General features: G+C 44.1%; 1 protein-coding gene across 3 annotated transcripts in view; it reads right to left on the bottom strand.

Annotated features, from left to right (window-relative positions):
• Positions 1-11,081, bottom strand: part of kat6a (K(lysine) acetyltransferase 6A) — a 33,035-nt gene extending 21,954 nt beyond the window's left edge. For 2 of the 3 annotated variants that reach the window (XM_053326063.1, XM_053326066.1), the window contains exons 1-2: positions 10,702-11,081; positions 7,761-9,242 (exon numbers count right to left, since the gene is read on the bottom strand). In XM_053326063.1, coding sequence (XP_053182038.1) covers positions 7,761-8,441 — 681 coding nt within the window. In that variant the 5' untranslated portion in view covers positions 8,442-9,242; positions 10,702-11,081. Of the gene's footprint in view, positions 1-7,760; positions 9,243-10,314; positions 10,375-10,701 lie in introns of those variants that run through there. The other variant, XM_053326065.1, reaches the window with a different exon arrangement.
• Between the last annotated feature and the right edge of the window lie 6,653 nt (positions 11,082-17,734).

Genomic DNA, 17,734 nt, shown 5'->3' with positions numbered 1-17,734 from the left:
TAAAGAGGTGGCCTGCTTTTACCCTTTATGCAACTGGCTGCTGTTCTCCAAAAAAGACAGAGGACAGGAGAGTGAGACAGGAAGGAGAGAACAATGGAGGAAGGACGAAAAGGAGCAGGAGAGATGGAGGGAAAAGGAGGGGGGGGGAGAGGGGGTGTAAGGCAACGAGAGAACAGAGAGAAAGAAGGGAAAAGCGTTGCTGTTGTCCTTGTCTCGTCTCAAGTCAAGGATCTCATTAACATGGGAGCCCGATCTCGGCAACCAACCAACCACCACCACTAACACTTCCCTTCCCTTCCGGCCACCCCCTACCCCAAACTCAAACTCATTGATCACTGTTACAGGAAATGCCGGGCAAGCAGAGGCGACACACGAACACACGCGATCATGTACTGCAGCTGCATGATATGAGGGGAAGTCTGCCATGTGTTATATGACTACAAGAAATAAACTAATACTGACTGTGTGTATTAGCTCTACAGTTAAACAGGCACACTGCTAGTATAGACCTCAAACACTCAATAGTAGGGCTGGGCGGTATGGGAAAAAATCCCGATATGATAATTTTTTCAACCCAGTTAATCGGGGGGGGGGGGCACAGCCACTGTGCGTGTGTGTGTGCTGTCTTTTCTCGGGCCCTTCCTTTCGACCATGTCTTCAGCATTTGAACCTTCATCTGTTGTTGGGTTGTCATTTTCAGTCACCTGGTCGCTCAAGTTCTAGCTTATGATCTCCGTTCACGACCCCTCACTGCTGCAGCCCAAACAATAGCACGTGTGCTGTGTGCTTCAACCTGACTTGACTGGCTCTATTCCAGCATGATTGGTTCGGTACGGCGCTGCTTAATTATGATTGGCTATTCTTATGTCTGTCAAAACATGTACAAATGAATTCTATCGAAATTGTATCACCTGTGTCTCATATTTCTATCGAGGAAAAGTTATTTCACGATATGTATCGTTATCGTTTTATCGCTCAGCCCTACTCAATAGAATAAAATAATAAATGTATTCTAAACCCAACAAAAACATCTCTTACCATGGTTGCTATGTGAATATAATGACTAAGTGATTAAAGGCAAATACTAGAACAGCTGTAACAGTCTGTACAGCTTGTCTGCTGTAACAAGATCAGAAAATGATAGCCTAACCAGGAACACTTATGACATATGATATTATGATATCCAATATCGTAGATGATATACAGTCATATCACAGTATGCAACACATAAAACGAGATATAGTCTAATATCACAATATTACTATATCCAATATCTAGGACGATATCTAGTCTCATATCACCATATCCAATATATAAGATGATATTTAGTCTCATATCACGATACTGATATGTTGACCATACAGTGTTGAAAAAACTTAATGACTCAGTGAATATAAATCAAACAATTTATAATAACTGTAACGTCTCCCATTAAAATCACCTCAGCCATCAACTCTACCCAATAAGGTGTAGAGATCCAAAGTATGAGGAGGAAAACTGAAATATAATAGGCCATTAAATCAGGAGAAACACCTTTGAAAAAACGGCAGGTTTTATTTCACAAATGTCAAAAAGCCAACTGTCTAAATGTTGGTTAATAACACAATACTCATAGAATGAAAAAGGCAGAACTCTAGCATGAAGGCAGTGAAGCACCTGGACAGTCTGCAGCAAGTACACGCTAGAGTTTCATCCTCAAAAAAAAAGAGGCAGCGGTCACAAGTAATTCTCCATTAAATGACTAATTAATTACCTTTGTGAGAGTATACTGTGAACTTTCTCCACCATCACCCAGAGACCAATGTTAACAGAGCGGTGAACTCCAGCAGCAACTAATGAGAGCGGCTGACCAACACACACTGCATCATTAAACAACTTGAACCAAATCTGACACCACGGTGACAGTGAAATTCTGATTTATCGCTCAACCCTATCACATACGCAACTTGTTCTAGAAGTCACTCGATACACTGACCGAGTAGTCACATCAGTCGACAGGTAAATACATGTGAAACCCCAGTAACACTTGAAATGAACTGATGTGTATTTTGTGAGACAGCCCAAGGAAGACCCGGTATTGTGCCAACGTCCCCTCCCTTCCAGCCCGGCATCATTCTCCATTAAAGATCGAGGTTAGCCAGAGAGCACGGAGCTAAATCACTGCATCAAGGCGAGCGGGGGCCCTGGCCGTGCTCCAGCCATCACTTCCACAGCTGCTCCGCACATTGGCTCTATTTGTGGGGTGGTGAGGTTAGCTGTACGCGAGGGCCTCACACAGCTCCCCCCCCGCGCGCTCCGCCGTGCCAAATGCCATTCGCGTCACAGTCGCTGGTGAGCTGGAGGTAACTGCTCCCCCGTGGGTGTAGACGCTGCTGCTAATGCTGTTTCTATAGACTGTCGGCCAGCTGTTTCTGTTTCCTGGTGGTTCTCTTGCAGCCAGCGGGGTCAGACTGGCACACCTTTCCCTGGGAGACGAATGCTGGCCGATACTCGAGCTGCACGATGCTAAAAACATTGGCGCTGTTTTCATACACGTTGCACCGCACTTACTTAGCATGTGACATTTATTGCTAGCAGGTGCTGATACAAGGTAAGACACAGACATCACCACGGACAGTTTTATTGGCGTTTTTTTCTACTAAAAGGAACAGTCCCACTAAAATCTGCTGACAGAGAGGTGTGTGGCTCACCTGCGGTAACCGACACACTGTTTGTGTTGTTGTGTGTTTAATTGTCATCTTTCACTAGTTTGAGGACTACAAACAATATTTCATTCTGATCACATCTACTGAGCTGGCAACACAAGCTTAAAAGCAAATTTTACAACATGAAACAAAAAGTATCTGCATGGTTAGAATATAACAGATACAGTATCTTCATTTAAAGCTGCAATGCAAGGATTATTTTCATTGTTTATTCATCTGTAGATTAATTGTTTGTAGAGCCAGACTGATATTATCGGCTAGCTGATATTGACTTATCACAGATATATCGGCATATATGTTGTCTGATATGCACCAATATTTTTTTTAAGTTACATATTTTTCTTAATTCAAGTTTAATGTATAATTTCTATGTTGTTGTATGCACTGTGTAACTGTAAAATGTCCTGCCTCCATTACATACCTTAACACAAGTGTTTGATAACCACATTGCAAAAATGTGTGTTTTATATGCATATTCTGTATCAGCTGATATACTGATTTTAAAATTTATTTGCTCCATAATATCGGTATCAGCCCCAAAAACCCAGTATTGGTTAGGCCCTAATTGTTTGGTCAATAAATTGTCTGAAAATGGTTAAAAATCATTGTCGTCTTCTCTCATGACCAACTCTCCACATCTCAAACATGTTTTGTTTACTATCACAGACAGCTAAATACACAAGAAACTATTTTGATTATTTTCTTCTAAAAATGATTCAAAACTATTCATTATCAAACTAGTTATAGCAAATTTTCTGTCGATTGACTGATCAATTAATAGACTAAGCACTGCAGCTCTGTTATCAATTTATCTGCAGTCTATTTTCTAAACGTATTTAAAGTTCATCAGGCTCATCAGTTTCCCAGAGTCTGGTTCTTAAGTGTCTGGTTTGACAAGCAGTCCAAACACAGAGAGAAGCAGCAACCAGAGAAAATTATTCTGACTATTTGGGTTGTGGACTGTTGGTCAGGACAAAAAAGACATTTTAAGATGTCACCATGAGCTTTGGGACACTGTATAGACCAAACAACTAATCAGTCAATTGAGAAAACAATTGACAAATTAATTGAATAATAGAAATAACTGATAGTTGTAGCCCTAATTCTGACAAAATATTTCCCATCATCTCACTGTTGTGGGTCTATTATGACTTGTGTGAACTGACCCTTTAAAATAACAGCCAGCTCAGTCTCTGCTGGTGTGTAGTGCTGAAATGTCAAACAACAACAGGGCCTGTAGTAGCTCCACAGCGTGAGGTTAAAGCCGATGCCGTCAGAGAGCCGAGCGAAGCTTTCAACTTAAACGCGCTGACGTCGTCGGGGTCAGCCGAGGAGAGGACTGTGACAAAATGTGAACTGCAGTCTGGAGTGTACGGTGGCAGGTTTCGCCTTCCTACTCCAAACAACCCCCCCCCCCCCCCCCCACACACACACACACACAAAAAACATGGATCAGTCGGAAATGTGAAATGCAAGAAAAAGTAAACAATACGCTTGAAGGAGGCCATTTCACGGCACCCAATTAAGTCACTTTCCCCAGCATTCCTGTGGTGAGGGGAGAATCTTTCCACCCATGCGGTGAGCATGCACACATACACAATCTTCTCCTGTGACTACATAACGTGATGTAGTGGTGACGGAGGGGGATGGGAGGAGAAGAGAGAGTAGAGAAGAGGAAGAGGCAGGCATGTGTGTGTGTGAGTGAGGATACATGATGTCTTCACCTTGAGCAAACACAAGCGGAGGTAATGTGTGTGTGATGTTAGAAAGACAGGTGGAGGGAGGGAGGAGGAGGAGCGGGCAGAGTGGGATGAATAACACTGCATAAATATCTCCATTAGGCTTCATAATAAAGCACCGCCTAATGTAGCAGCTCAACTACCACCACCAGCAAAAGAACCATTAGCTAGTATTAGTCGAGCCAGTAAGGGGTCAGTGGGACATTTTGGAGGGAAATCACCACAAACACAACACTGTGCACGATTAGAGTTTGTGTGTGTGTGTGTGTGTGTGTGTCTTTTTTCTCTCCAAACGCCCTCGCCGTGACACTGCACGCCGGCATCGAGAACTCCAGTTCACTCCAATCCAGCTGTTGAGGAGAGGGCAATCTCGGGGCAGGGAGATTGCTCTTGCCTATTATAATGGGATGAACATAACACACACACACTCACACACAAAACACTACAAACCCACACACACACACACACACATATATATATATATATACACATACATACACACACACACACACACACACACACAAAGGCTCAGCATCAAGCCCATCCCACCTAATGGCCGTAGCCTTATAGTGCTAACGGGCGCTCGGGGAGGCAATGAGGTTTGCCATCTATATATCCGTGACCCCTGCTTGACTTCGCTCCCCCATCGCCTCCCCCTTCATGACCTGGCAATGGCACCCTATTAGGGTGAGAGAGGAGAGGAGGGGAGGGTGGTGGGGGGAGACAGAAAGACAGAAATAGGGTCTGGGATGCTGTTTGAATGGAGCGCTCCGACACAAATATCAGGGCGTTGAGTACACAAATCTCCCCCACAAATGGGGTCAAAGCTGGTGCTTAGCCATTTGTTTTGATTTTCCTCCCCCTCCTCCTCCCCTCCTTCACTCACTCTCTCTCACTCTCGCTGCACCTCTCTCCTTGGGAAATCATAACTGTTAGCAATCATGCGGGGCGATATGGCGATGATGCACCGGCAGAGGAGAGGAGAGGGATTTGTGTGACACCCCGTCTACGTCTTTCCTGTGTGTGTGTGTGTGTGTGTGGGGTTTCTATGGTTTTGACGCATACACACGCAAACACATGGATCGAGAACACGCTGACAATCGCACGCAAAACATACAAGAAGCTGTTGGCAGGGTGGAGATTTATCAAAGCAATATCAGGAGAAGAAGAGGGAAAGAGGAGTAAACACAACACAAATGTCAACTTCCTCATTGCTGCAGTAACACATTAGCAAAAACACAACTTCTCATTCATCCCCACACCTTTAATTAATAATATCCCCCCTTGTGTAACCAGGTGGCTTTTTCTGCACAATTACAGCTGCTAAAAATTCACATTCTGCCTGCTCTCTGGAGCCAATGTGAGATTACATACAAAGTTTAAACTGTGAAAAAGCATTTTCTTTGCTTTTTTTCGAGGTATGCAATACTTGTGTTTTCATCTGGTGGTACTGGGCAGTGTGACAGAGCGGGCGGATCAGTGAGCTGAGTCAGAGGAGGAGGAGGAGGAGGTTGATGGCTGGATGTCTTAAGAGGTGGACCATCTGCAGCCAAGCAGGTCACTGTGTTAGGCAGACCCCCATGTGACTCCAGCCTGCTCTCTAGGCTAATCCTACTCTGTGTGTGTGTGTGTGTGTGTGTGTGTGTGTTCGTGTGTGTATGTGTGTGTATGTGTGCGTGCGCGCGTCCTTACCAGGAGCTGTGCCTGCACAGACATGTACACACCCACACAGGGACCAGATAAAGCCAGGAGCCATTCGCCAGTCAAAACAGTATTTAGGACCCATCTATTGTTCTCCAGATCTACTGTCTGACCTGAGCGACAGATGACCACGGGCCGCTGGCTTGGCAGATAGTGTGTGACTCTTAACTTTTATTTACATGCTGGGCTGTTGCACATCTGCAGACCTGTGAATAAACTTGTTTGTGTTTCTTTCTTAGCGTGTAGTAGTGTGGCTTCATATCTGTGTGTGTGTGTGTGTGTGTGTGTGTGTACATGTCCCTGGCCCTTAGAAGCAGAGGTTAGCGCCCGGCTGCTCCCTCTGATCAGGTTACAAAAGTGGGTGTGTTCCCTCTCTCCTCTGTCGCCGGCATGTCTGCCTCTCCCTCTCTCTAACTCATTCTGTCTCTCTCTCACTTTCTTCTCCCTCCGTGTCTCTGCCTCTCTCTTCCTTTCTGGTTACAGAGGCCTGTGGCTTGCGTCATCCAGGCCTCTTCCTCTGGCAACACTACAGACCACCTCTCTCTCTCTTTCTTGCTCTCTCTCTCGTGCACTCTTGTGTGTGTTCTTCCCTTTCCCTCTCTTTCTTCCTTTCTTTCTTCCTCTCATCTCCTGTCAGCTCCTGACAGGGAGCAGCCTTGCAGCTGGTCAACACTCCCTACAGGAGGCTGGGAGCCATGTGACTCTCCCCCCCTGACCTCCTGTGCTGGAAACTGGCCCACAAGCCACCCATCCAGCAGCATCACCCTCGTACCCCTCGCCTGGACCGCAGCACGCACACCTGAGATACGAGCACCTACTAGAGCTATGCAATACTGACAATGATACCCCTGGTTGCCCGAAACACTCAAACACACACATACACACTACAGATGCTCACACTCGCATCTGCTGGGATATCACAACTGTTGCCCCGCTCCTCTCAGCCACTTCTAAAATAACTGTACTATCTTGAAACCACTACACCATATGCTGTATGAAAACTCACACTCACATAGTCAACTACTGTATAGTAAATTAGAACTTTGTCAGCCACAGGCGTTTTAAACAAGAAGCTGCGGTGCCAGTGTCTCAGGTACCGCCTGCAGATAGATGGGACAATTCTGCATGTGCAGCAGCTTGTATGCACGTAGACTGTGTGCAGTGTGGACAGGAAGTTTTCTAATCTGTTACTTTCACACACACCACACTCTCTTTCTGTTGCTGCACATGTTTTCACTGAGGAAGGAGCACATCAGATTTCTTATGTCACAAGTTTGTTTACAGTTGTTTCAGCAGTGACCTCATCTGAGGCAGAAAAATGTTTCACACCCATTCATCTGTTTACATTCTGCACGTCTAAAACTTTTAACAACAAAATTTGATTATCTCCATCACAGCTCAGACGGCGATCAGCAACAGACTCAGTTGTGTTTTATGATTATTAAAAAGTATCTTGTATGTTACATCCATGATACACGCCAACATACACCAATGCCCGTCAGAAATGTGATCAGGTGTTCATTATTCACTGCATTTTGTAAATGTGTGTGAGCCTGATATGTACGCACACACTTTCTTATCTGTGTGTAACGTGCGATACATGTTTAGGTCTTACCTTGTCTTTCTCGTGGGGCAACAGGCGGACAGGCGGAAGTGATTCCAAGGACACCGTCCCGGTCCCGTCATCCTGGGAGCTGCTGCGGCTGACAATCTGGAATAGTGGACCCTGCTTTACCACACGTCCATGGGCCACAGCCCTCTTCAGGGCCACCCTCAGCTGCTGGTGGAAGATGCCCGGCCCCATGGAGCCACTGCCCGACAAGTAGGCCGCCACATCAGCTTGGCACTTGAGAAAGCGCTCAATGTTTTTTAAGCTGGAGCCGCCAGGCTCATGAAGCCCCTCCAGTGCCCGCTTAATCAACTTGTTCCAGTCAAGTCCCGGTTTCTTCCCTGAATGGGAGTGAGAGCTGCTTCCACCGCCACCGCTGCTGCTTCCACCTCCTCCACCACCACCACCTCCTCCAGAGTTGCTGCCACCTTTAGGCTTTGGCAGAGCCAAGCGTCCAGGGTTGTCAGGGTCCTTGTAGGAGTTGAGACCTTTGTTGGTGACCTTAAGGATAGTACCATCCTTGACGCTGAGCTCTAACTGCTCCAGAACCGTTTTGCGGTCCAGACCATGGGACATAGAGACTGCATTGCAAATACGCTCCTCTGATGGTCGCTGCTTCTGCTTCTTCACTTTCTTGATGGCCTCTAGGATCCATTGGGTGTACATTGGGTTAGCCAGTTTCACCATGGCTGCGGTCTGGCAGGGTGCGATGGCCCTAGGGCCTTACCGCAATGACCGCACAAAAAATAGGAACTTTTGGCCAAGGAAAACACCTGGCCTGCGCCGTAGCGCCGCCGCCTCCTCCTTCTCTTAACCCTCTTTCTGCTTACTATCCCTTGTCCTGGGGCCGCACGGAGAGTGCCTCAGAAACTGAGCATGAACAGCACGGTAGGGAGCAGCTGACCATAGCACAAACCCCCTAGCCAACCCTCCACCCGGTAAAATATGGCCCACCCACCACCCACTCCCAGCCAGGTGAACGTTCCTGGTGGAAAGCAGGGGAGGTGGAGGAAGTAGCAGGTCTATTAGACACTGAAACTCCCACCGTACACAAGGCAGAGCAGATCTTCAAGATAAGAGGGGCTTTCACAAAAATAAGGTTTTTCCCAATTTGCCTGTGACAAAATACCAGTATGTGGACAATAAAATCTGTTCCTCAGTCTCAGTTAGTTTCCTGTCACTAGCAAACTAGCCAGTCCTCAATTTGAGTTGTGAAAGATGACCATGGTTTCCAAGATATGAATTTAGTGTTTCAATGATGAAGGTAAGGGCAACACAGTGAATATGTTTTCTGAGGATTATAACATTCCACAAGATGAGGATTTTTTCTCTGCATCCACGTTCCCTCGTCTTCACTTGATCTCTCTCGCTGTGTTTTGCTCTTCCAGCAGTCTGGGCTTCTCAGCTCTGGGACGGAACAGATATCTCACCCCAGGGAGCAGCCAGGACTGATCACCTTCATGCCTATTGCACTGTGGTAGATGCACCCTGCAGAATAAAAGAACACATCACAGAGAGCCAGAGGTTAGTGAAACCTGCCACAAATTAATAACACAATATAATGGTTAGTAACAAAAACAAAGCAATCAAGTGGATGGACTAGTTTGAGTGAAATACAAACAACCTTAGAAAGGGTGCAGATTTCTAGATCAGCTAGCACACCAAGCAGTTCCCTCACAACGATATATACACAAAGCCATGCTTGCACTACTAACAACAATGGACACATGGAAGAGAAGCGTTCCCAACTGATGCATGTTACATCTAAACAGCTTGCTTATCATTTGTTGTTAACATACATGCAGTTTTCAGACTATATTTACACCCCTACCTAACCACAACCAATAATACACAAGTACTGTCAACTAACAAATGTGGCCCTAACCTCAAATATCCACTATAAATTGCAATAATATGACATATAAGGATACAAACTATGAGGTATGAAAGGGGTAAACAACATATTGTTATAAACTGCCCTAGCAAGTGGACTACTGGGCTAGTTGGGTTGCTAACGTAAACATGATGCAGTCAAAACACAGACTGTTAGCAAACATTAGCTGAGAGGCTAGCTAAAAATCAAAGCCTAAGACAATTGCCGCATTGCCAAACTGTTTCCCGCTGTTCTGTTTACTCTCACGGATGTGATATTAGGCAGCCAAGTATCTGACAACAAGCCTTTCCCGCTTACTGCTGTTGTTTAGCAAGCTAACATTCACAGCTAGCCAGCGAGCTAACGTTTACGATGATGTTACTAACGTTACTCGCTAACCCGAAACGTAAACAGCATGAAACGGGCGGTTAGCCGGCCCTCCAGCATGAAAACGACAACATTTCACTCTCCGTGCGGATATTTCACACGATACGAACCATTACACCGCAGCAATCACAGCCAATAATCTCATTTTGAATGTCATTCACATATTAACGTGAGATCGCGGCCTTGTAAAAAAAAAAAAAAAAAAAAAAAAAAGCACAATGCAACTTGCAGACGGCCATCTCGGCTAGCGGGCAAGTGTAAAAAATGAAGATATCCGAGCGGTAGATTCTGCAGTATTACATGCTATGCGGCCTCCTTCACAGTCGTCGGTATGGGCGAGGGTCCTCTGCCCGCTTAGACGCGTCCTTACAAGCGCTCTCTCCACCTTCGCTGACTTCCTCCCTTCCACCAACCGCCCTCCCACGTAACGCTACAGCCTGCGGTGCGGTGAAGACAAGGCCGCTGGAGCGGAGTGGCTGGGCCTCGGCTCTCTCCCCCCCTCCCTCCCCACCCACCTCCACGACCATCCTCCCCTCCGTACCCCGCTCTCCCTCTACCTCTCGCGTTTACCCAGAAAGCCCGAGCTGGTCCGGTTCTGGTTTCCGAGCGAAGCTCGGGTAAAGCTGACCGTGTATAAAAACAGAAATGTCTTGTCCCTGTTTGTTCCGCTTCCCGGCTGATACTCACCGGAATTTCGTGTCGAGCCGCCGAGGAGAAGGTGCCAAAACCGTGCGAAACGGAGACAACAACAAGCCTAAAAATGCAGCCAGAGACCAGGGGCTCTAGAGCCGACGCCATCTTTGAGTGAAACAGGAGCTCGGCTGGTGGGGGAGGGGGGAACACTGAACCGTCAGGCATGGCTAAGGGACCGTCTGCATTGTGCGAGGCGAAGATCCAGGGCAAGAAAAAAATTCACTGCAAGGCGGCGGCGGCGGTGGTGGGGGCGGCGGAGGAGGCGGCGTGCTGTTGCTATGAGAGGGGTGTGGATATTGCCTGAGCACATGAAATGGAAGAAAGGGACAGATGGTGGTGGTGTTGGTGTTGGAGGAGGGAGGGGGAAAGAAATAAAAAAGAGCGGATAGGTGTTCACGCATTCTCTGCTGTACTACAGCCACACAGGAGAGGATTCAAGGGAACGTCTGCATTTTGCTCAGCAGATGTAGAAAAAAAAATAAAAATCAAAGCCAATGAGCGTGCCTTAACGTTAGAGGGTATTTAAAGATCAAAGTGAGACACCCCTCCACACTGCAGTCTATTGTAGCAGCTGTGTGTTTTTTTAAAGCTGAAGATGGGGAGCAAGCCACACAGATCCACTCCCCAGAGATGATCAGATGTTGCAGTGTGAAGCTATCTGGAGCATTACTGTACACGATAAAGCATGTTATTATCTTACTATGCAGAGTAGTATACTGATTCATAGTGAAACTGAGTATTATCATTCCACCAAAGAGAAAAGATTATGAACCGTCTTCAGCTGTTAATTTTCATTAAATGACAGCTGATTTTGACACCTTTTCCTTATCATTTATGTTTGGGGAGAGGAGGGGTTTTTACAGCTCTCACTGCAACATATATTACAACATCTGGTGACAGACGGAACGACATAAAGTAAAGATAACACTGTCATTTGAGCATTTTAATCTGCCGTGTGCACAATTTAAAACTAATTTGTACTGAATATGCACAAGTTATGGATATGTCAGGCTTAATATCTTGCAGAAAATGAAAAGGTACAACATTAAAAGTAAGAGACTATTAATCATGGTTCAAAACACACAGAGTTCTCTACAGGGACTGATAGTATCACATAATGTAATCTTTGGGGAAGTTTGAATAACTTGAGCTTTCTTCTTATTCAGAGGAAAAACAATCAATAGTAGGAAAACTTGATTTTGCTGTTTCAGTTTCATGATCATAGTGATACAGAGGCACCCGTGCCGGAAATCTGGCAGCAATCTTGCTTTTCTATTACAGGCTAATGCTGAAAGCTCCCTGGGTGGAAATTAAATTATCTGCAGCTTTGTGTAAAATGACGTGTACAGCAGTCCTCAGAGACGGATTATAGAGTGTCTTATAGGGAGCAATTAGACCTGAGGTTTTCCCATGTTACAGGTGTTTTGTGAGAGGGTGAACTGCTGTCAGCCCGGCGGTGATCAAATAAAACTGCTAAGGTCACACTTTTACTCGCTGTTTATCCAGCACATCTTCAGGGAGACATAAATCACATTGCAACGACAAGGCACTAAGTATAATTAACGGTAGTGTTATTACACAGATAAATAGTGTGAAGTGTTAACACATGAGCGGCTATTATTGCCCCTCCTGAGGTCTCACATATTACATTAGTTGTGTACAGTAGGCCAGCTAACAGATGGACAATACTCAGGAGAAGCTTGAACCACATCTATCGTTCCACGCCATGAATAAATAATGCCATGCACCATGATCCACACAGAGGCCATGTTCACCAATACACAACAGAAACAAACTAACCGGGGTGGGCGATGGGGGGGTGGAGGAGTACAGCCGCTTCTCAGTTTGATCAGATAATATTGATTTTCAGTCAAATTAATAGAGGCAGGGACACAATTTGAAGGGTGTCACTTATTCTTAATCTACTATCAATTTCTTCATTAATGGGAAGATTGAGGAAAGGGGTGTAGAGGAGGATTTTTTTTTGTTATTCATAAATTACTGACCTTTATAAGATGTTACAAATGACAGCAAACATAACTGTGCTGTCATACAACATAATATAAAATGTATGCACGCTGCATAAAAGTTATAAAAGAAGGAACACTTTAGCTAGTAGTGCTGAAACCATTAGTAGATTAATGGATTAGTATATATATATATATTTTTTTTTTATTGTATGCTTTTGCTTGCCTTGTCTGTCAAAGCACTTTGTAAACTCTGTTTTTAAAAGGTGCTATATAAATAAAGTTATTATTAATATATATGTATATATAGCATTATTAATGCCCCATCATTTTCAAACTTTAAATGTCTTCACCTTTTGATATGGGCATTTGCTGCTTTTGTTTTCTAAATTTCTCATACTTTAATATATATTTTTAAATTTATTTCCTCAGTTGATGGTATTACTTTAGGCCTTGGAAAATTATGACTTTTTTTTTTTTTAATTTTTCACAATTTACAGACTAAATTATTGATCAACTAGTCTAAAGATAGCTTGATAACTTGATAGTTGCAACCTGTGAAATTCATTTATATGAGCTTTGATTATCTATTTCACTTTGCCAACACCCACAAACAGATGTTTTGGTAGGAGACCCTTGGCTTGTACTTGTATCTTCGGCGGAGAAAAGGAGACAAGTAATCCTTGGCTTCTTTTCATCTCTTTAATCCCTCCTTTTTTAATTTCTATTCTCTGTGCATCCACCTGCTAGGGGCCCTGAACCCCCAGCAAACCACACCAATGTCCACCTGCCCCCCTGCAACCCTCCCTTCTTCAGCACACACACACATACAAACACACACACACACACACACACATCCTGATCCACCTGATGCACAGCAGCACCTCCTGCTCTCCAGGCCTGCTGTTGGGCCTGCTGGCACTTGCTCTGCTCCACTTCTTCCTGCCTCCGGTTTAAAGCTGGACTTTTGCCAAACCTAATAGACTTGCGGCATCTTTCAGTCTAAAAAAAACATTTCATGCTACAGTTAACATGCTTGTTTTGTTGGGTTTTTTTGCCACTTGAGTTTTAATTGTGAGTTGGCCACTTTCCACACAGCCTATAAATAACTTTTGGTGTTGTTTTTACTCTAAATCCACGTCAGATCCCCTATTGTAATGGCCTTAAAGTAGGATCTGATTGATTGCCTGTTTAACGTTCAGTAAATGAGGATGTTTACATATTGAGTCCAGCTGAAAGGTACAAAGGGGACATTCTTTGTGTAAACATGACAACTTGACACATGACTAATTTAATATTAACTCATACCGAATCCATCGGGGACTTCTGCAGGTGCATATAGGGTGAACTGATGAGACCTGAAGAATGGCACATAATCAAACAGAAGTGTGGAAGTGACTCAGCTGAAAGGAAAAATGGGAAATGCATCCTCTTTGGCTGATGCCTTTTACTTTGTCGACATGAAATAAGGAAATATAAATGTGGAGTACAGCTGCGTGTAAGCGGCAGTCAATCTGTGCCACCACCCGTGCAGAACACATTTCTGAGTTCCTGTTTTTTTGGGTGATGACTTGAGTGCTGCGCTCAGATAGCTAGGCAGTGTCCAGGACTGCTTTTTTTGTCCGTGTGAAACTAGCAAGCTTCCTGCTGTGGCTGGCTCTTTGCCAAGTCCCCAAACCCCAACCCAACCAACTACTCACACACACACACACACACACACACACACACACACACACCCCACCCAACTCAAACTCCAACTCCAAACCCCTCCTATCCTGAAAAGAGCTGAAACACACAACGGAAATTTCCAAGGCCTGTCCGCCCAAGAGCGTGCCCCCACCCGTCCAGTGCAACCACCCCACACCCTCCCATCACCACCACCCAAACCCCTCCTCCCTCCATCCCTCCCTGTGGCCCCTGCTCCCTCCCTTGCCTTGAATCCAAAGGGACATGGAGCAGCTGGAAGGTGAAGTGCAGCTTGTTGGCGAGGAGCTGAAAGTCAAACCAGACACCTCTCGCGCTCCCTCCAGCTCCTCCTCTCTGAGTTCTCCCTGAATACACCAACTCCTTCACTTGAACCCAGAAGTGCTTAAGAGTGCCTCAGAGTACACTTGTACAGCAGTGGAGACACAGGGGGAAACGTGGAGACCTACTCTGTTTGACAAATCAATTGTCCTGCTGTGGTTAACAGTCGTTTTAAGTGTACGTACATTTCAAACAGGGACCTCTGACAAGACTATTAACATGCACAAGCAGCTCTGACTTTAACACTATTAAGCACAGCAGAGAAGGAACCAGTCACGGCACTAGATAGTGCTGAAGTGGGAAAACCCCTGACACATGGATTTTTTTTTTAGTTTTCTTTCAATTAAGGGCTGGATTCACACCGAAGCGTCAAAGCCAGACAACTTAAACAAATAATCAAGAGTCAAAAAATACCTGATAATAAAGCTTCACAATCTTTAAATAAATCTATGCCACCATCCATGCCATGTTGAAAATCTAAGGTTAAGCAGTTATAGATCATGTACCAGATTTGAATGAGCAGAGAGATTTGAGGTAGTTTGGAACTTTAACAATAAAGCTTTTTAGATGAATATCATGAGATGGTTGGCAGTGGGACAGTACAGAATGTTTCTGTAATCAAATGCAGACATAAAAGTTGAATGAATGAAAAGTTCTATGGTTTGAGAAAAGACAGACAAGCTTTATACAGAAAGCCAAGTTTGATTTTCGAGTACATGGCATGAATGGCAATGTCAGATGACCACTGATGACTGTGGTCCAGACTGAAATATCTTAACATGTATTGGATGGATTGTAAAGAAATTTGGTGCACATATCTATGGTACCCAGAGGATGAATCCTACTGACTATTGTGATCCTCACAGTTTTCCTCTAGTGCCACCATGGGGTTGATTTGTTTTTATTTTTAGTGAAATTTCTTGACAACTTCTGAAAGGATCACCATGGAATTTGGCACACAGATATTCATGGGGGTGGGTGGGGGTATATATAAAAATAAAAGTATTATCTGAATAAATTGACATCTTAATAATACAAACCCAGAGAGTTAAGCTGATTTCTGACAAACCAGCCACTTAATCAGAATAAAGAATAAATAATGTAGCTAAAAATCAATTTACAATCCAACCAGATCAGTCAGGTTTTAAATGTGTGGTTCTACCATGTCCTAATCAATCAGTGTGTTTGCATTCACTGTAGTAACCTAGTTACTGTAAATCCTTATTCTATTACCTTATTATAGGGGTGTGGTTCACTGATTTGAACTGTTTACATATAAGCAGGTATATGTCACTTTCCTGTCGCCAGAACGACCACACCTGCTTTTGGGTGAAAACAAGTGCTGTAAAAGTGCCAAATCCAAATTGGAAAAACTAGTGGCAACATGCCTAAAAGCTGCTACATCACATTTTGCAGTTTACAATTTCCTTTACACCCCCAAAGAGTGAAGGATGGTAGATCTGAAGAAGAGATCTGTGGCTTCAGGCCATCTGCTGAGGTCATGAAAATGATGGACTGTGTGATATGTCTGTGGCAAACACTTTATCACAGGTTAGGTAATGATGTTAAAGTCAACAGCCATCATGATAAAAGTCAAATTAGTGAATGTTGATGCTACATTGACAGGGCCATACAATGGAATATACTGAAAAGCCAAGGAAATTCTAATTTATTGTTAGCCTGCTAGCACTGGGTTAGGGTTAGCAAGCAGTTTGTTGAAACATAGATACCATGTAAAACAGCTTCACCTGCCTATGAAGTGATTTTATGTCATGGGTGTAGTCATAATAATCCAAATGCGAAGTGTGTCTAAATGCTGCATTAACCTCTGTCCAGATGAAGTTTCTGGCTGCTAGCATTTGTTTTATTGGTAGTGTTTTTGTTGCTCTCAACCCAGTTAATTGAGCTATATTCATTACAGTGGCTTATTAGCCACTAAACATTTGAACTTATGCTACCTCTGCTCATGCTTTCTCCTTCTTTTAGCGACTCTTTCACACTAATTCCAAGCTCTAATAATGCTAGTTACTTTGGCTTAGAAGTTAGCAATGACACTTAACCTCTGTTTCTTTCATTTTTCTATAAAACAACACTAATAGTTGAGAGCCACCCCAATAGCCGAAAAGCAAAACAGTTTTCTTATTTCAAATATGGCAAATACCTCTGAATTTGCATTTACCACCAGTCAAATTAGAAGAACTGTTTTCACCACAAAATGAGCGAGAACATGACACAAGCGCAAAGTTTGTAAATGTGCTGCTCTCATCTGTTAGTGAGAGAACACACTGCTTTCTGACCTATGGTTTTGTGTTTTTTTGTGTGTTTGTGTCAGAGCAGACTGATAGCACAGTGAGAGGAGGACAGACAGAGAAGAGTCTTCCAACACAAAATGTACAGCACTGGAAGACAACTCATGTAGACTTCTACAGGCTGCTTGTGTTCATTTCAGTTTTAGTCAGATGGACTTATTTTAAACTAAGAGGAAGCGTCACTTCTCTGATCTCTGCTTTCATCCAGCTGCTGCACTGTTTGTGTGAGAACAGGCACGTGTGGCTGGAGATCGGGAGATCTGTGTCAGTTGCATGAGTCACGCACAATGCATGAAAGTTGGCAGCACTGAGGTTTTTGAGTGACATGTCTCAACAGTAATTGAATGGATTCCCACTAAATTTGTTGTAGGAATTCATTGTTCACAGATAAGGTCAAAGTTTGAAAATTAAAAAAAAAATGGGGGTGTGGAGTTAGAAAGATGTGAGGTTATCAGGCTTCTGCTTCTCTTGAGGGCACAGTAGCTGCTACTAGCATTACTCACCCGAATCTTGGACCAAATTGTGGTGCAGATGTATTGTGGGTAATGTGCCAGGTTGTGAAGAGGATGCAAACATGTGGAATACAAAAGACAACTGTGTTTTTTATGACTGTGTGATTTTAGAGGTGTAATGGTAAATTGGGGAAACCAATTTCATTATCACCAGTTCTACTGCACTTTGTGTTTTTCAACCTAATGTTAACATGCTAAAGTAAGATGGTCATCA

Source organism: Scomber japonicus, chromosome 9 (assembly GCF_027409825.1).
Source record: "Scomber japonicus isolate fScoJap1 chromosome 9, fScoJap1.pri, whole genome shotgun sequence".
NCBI lineage: Eukaryota > Metazoa > Chordata > Actinopteri > Scombriformes > Scombridae > Scomber > Scomber japonicus.
The sequence above is the reverse complement of the archived record's forward strand: the minus strand, read 5'-3'. Positions and strand labels throughout refer to the sequence as shown.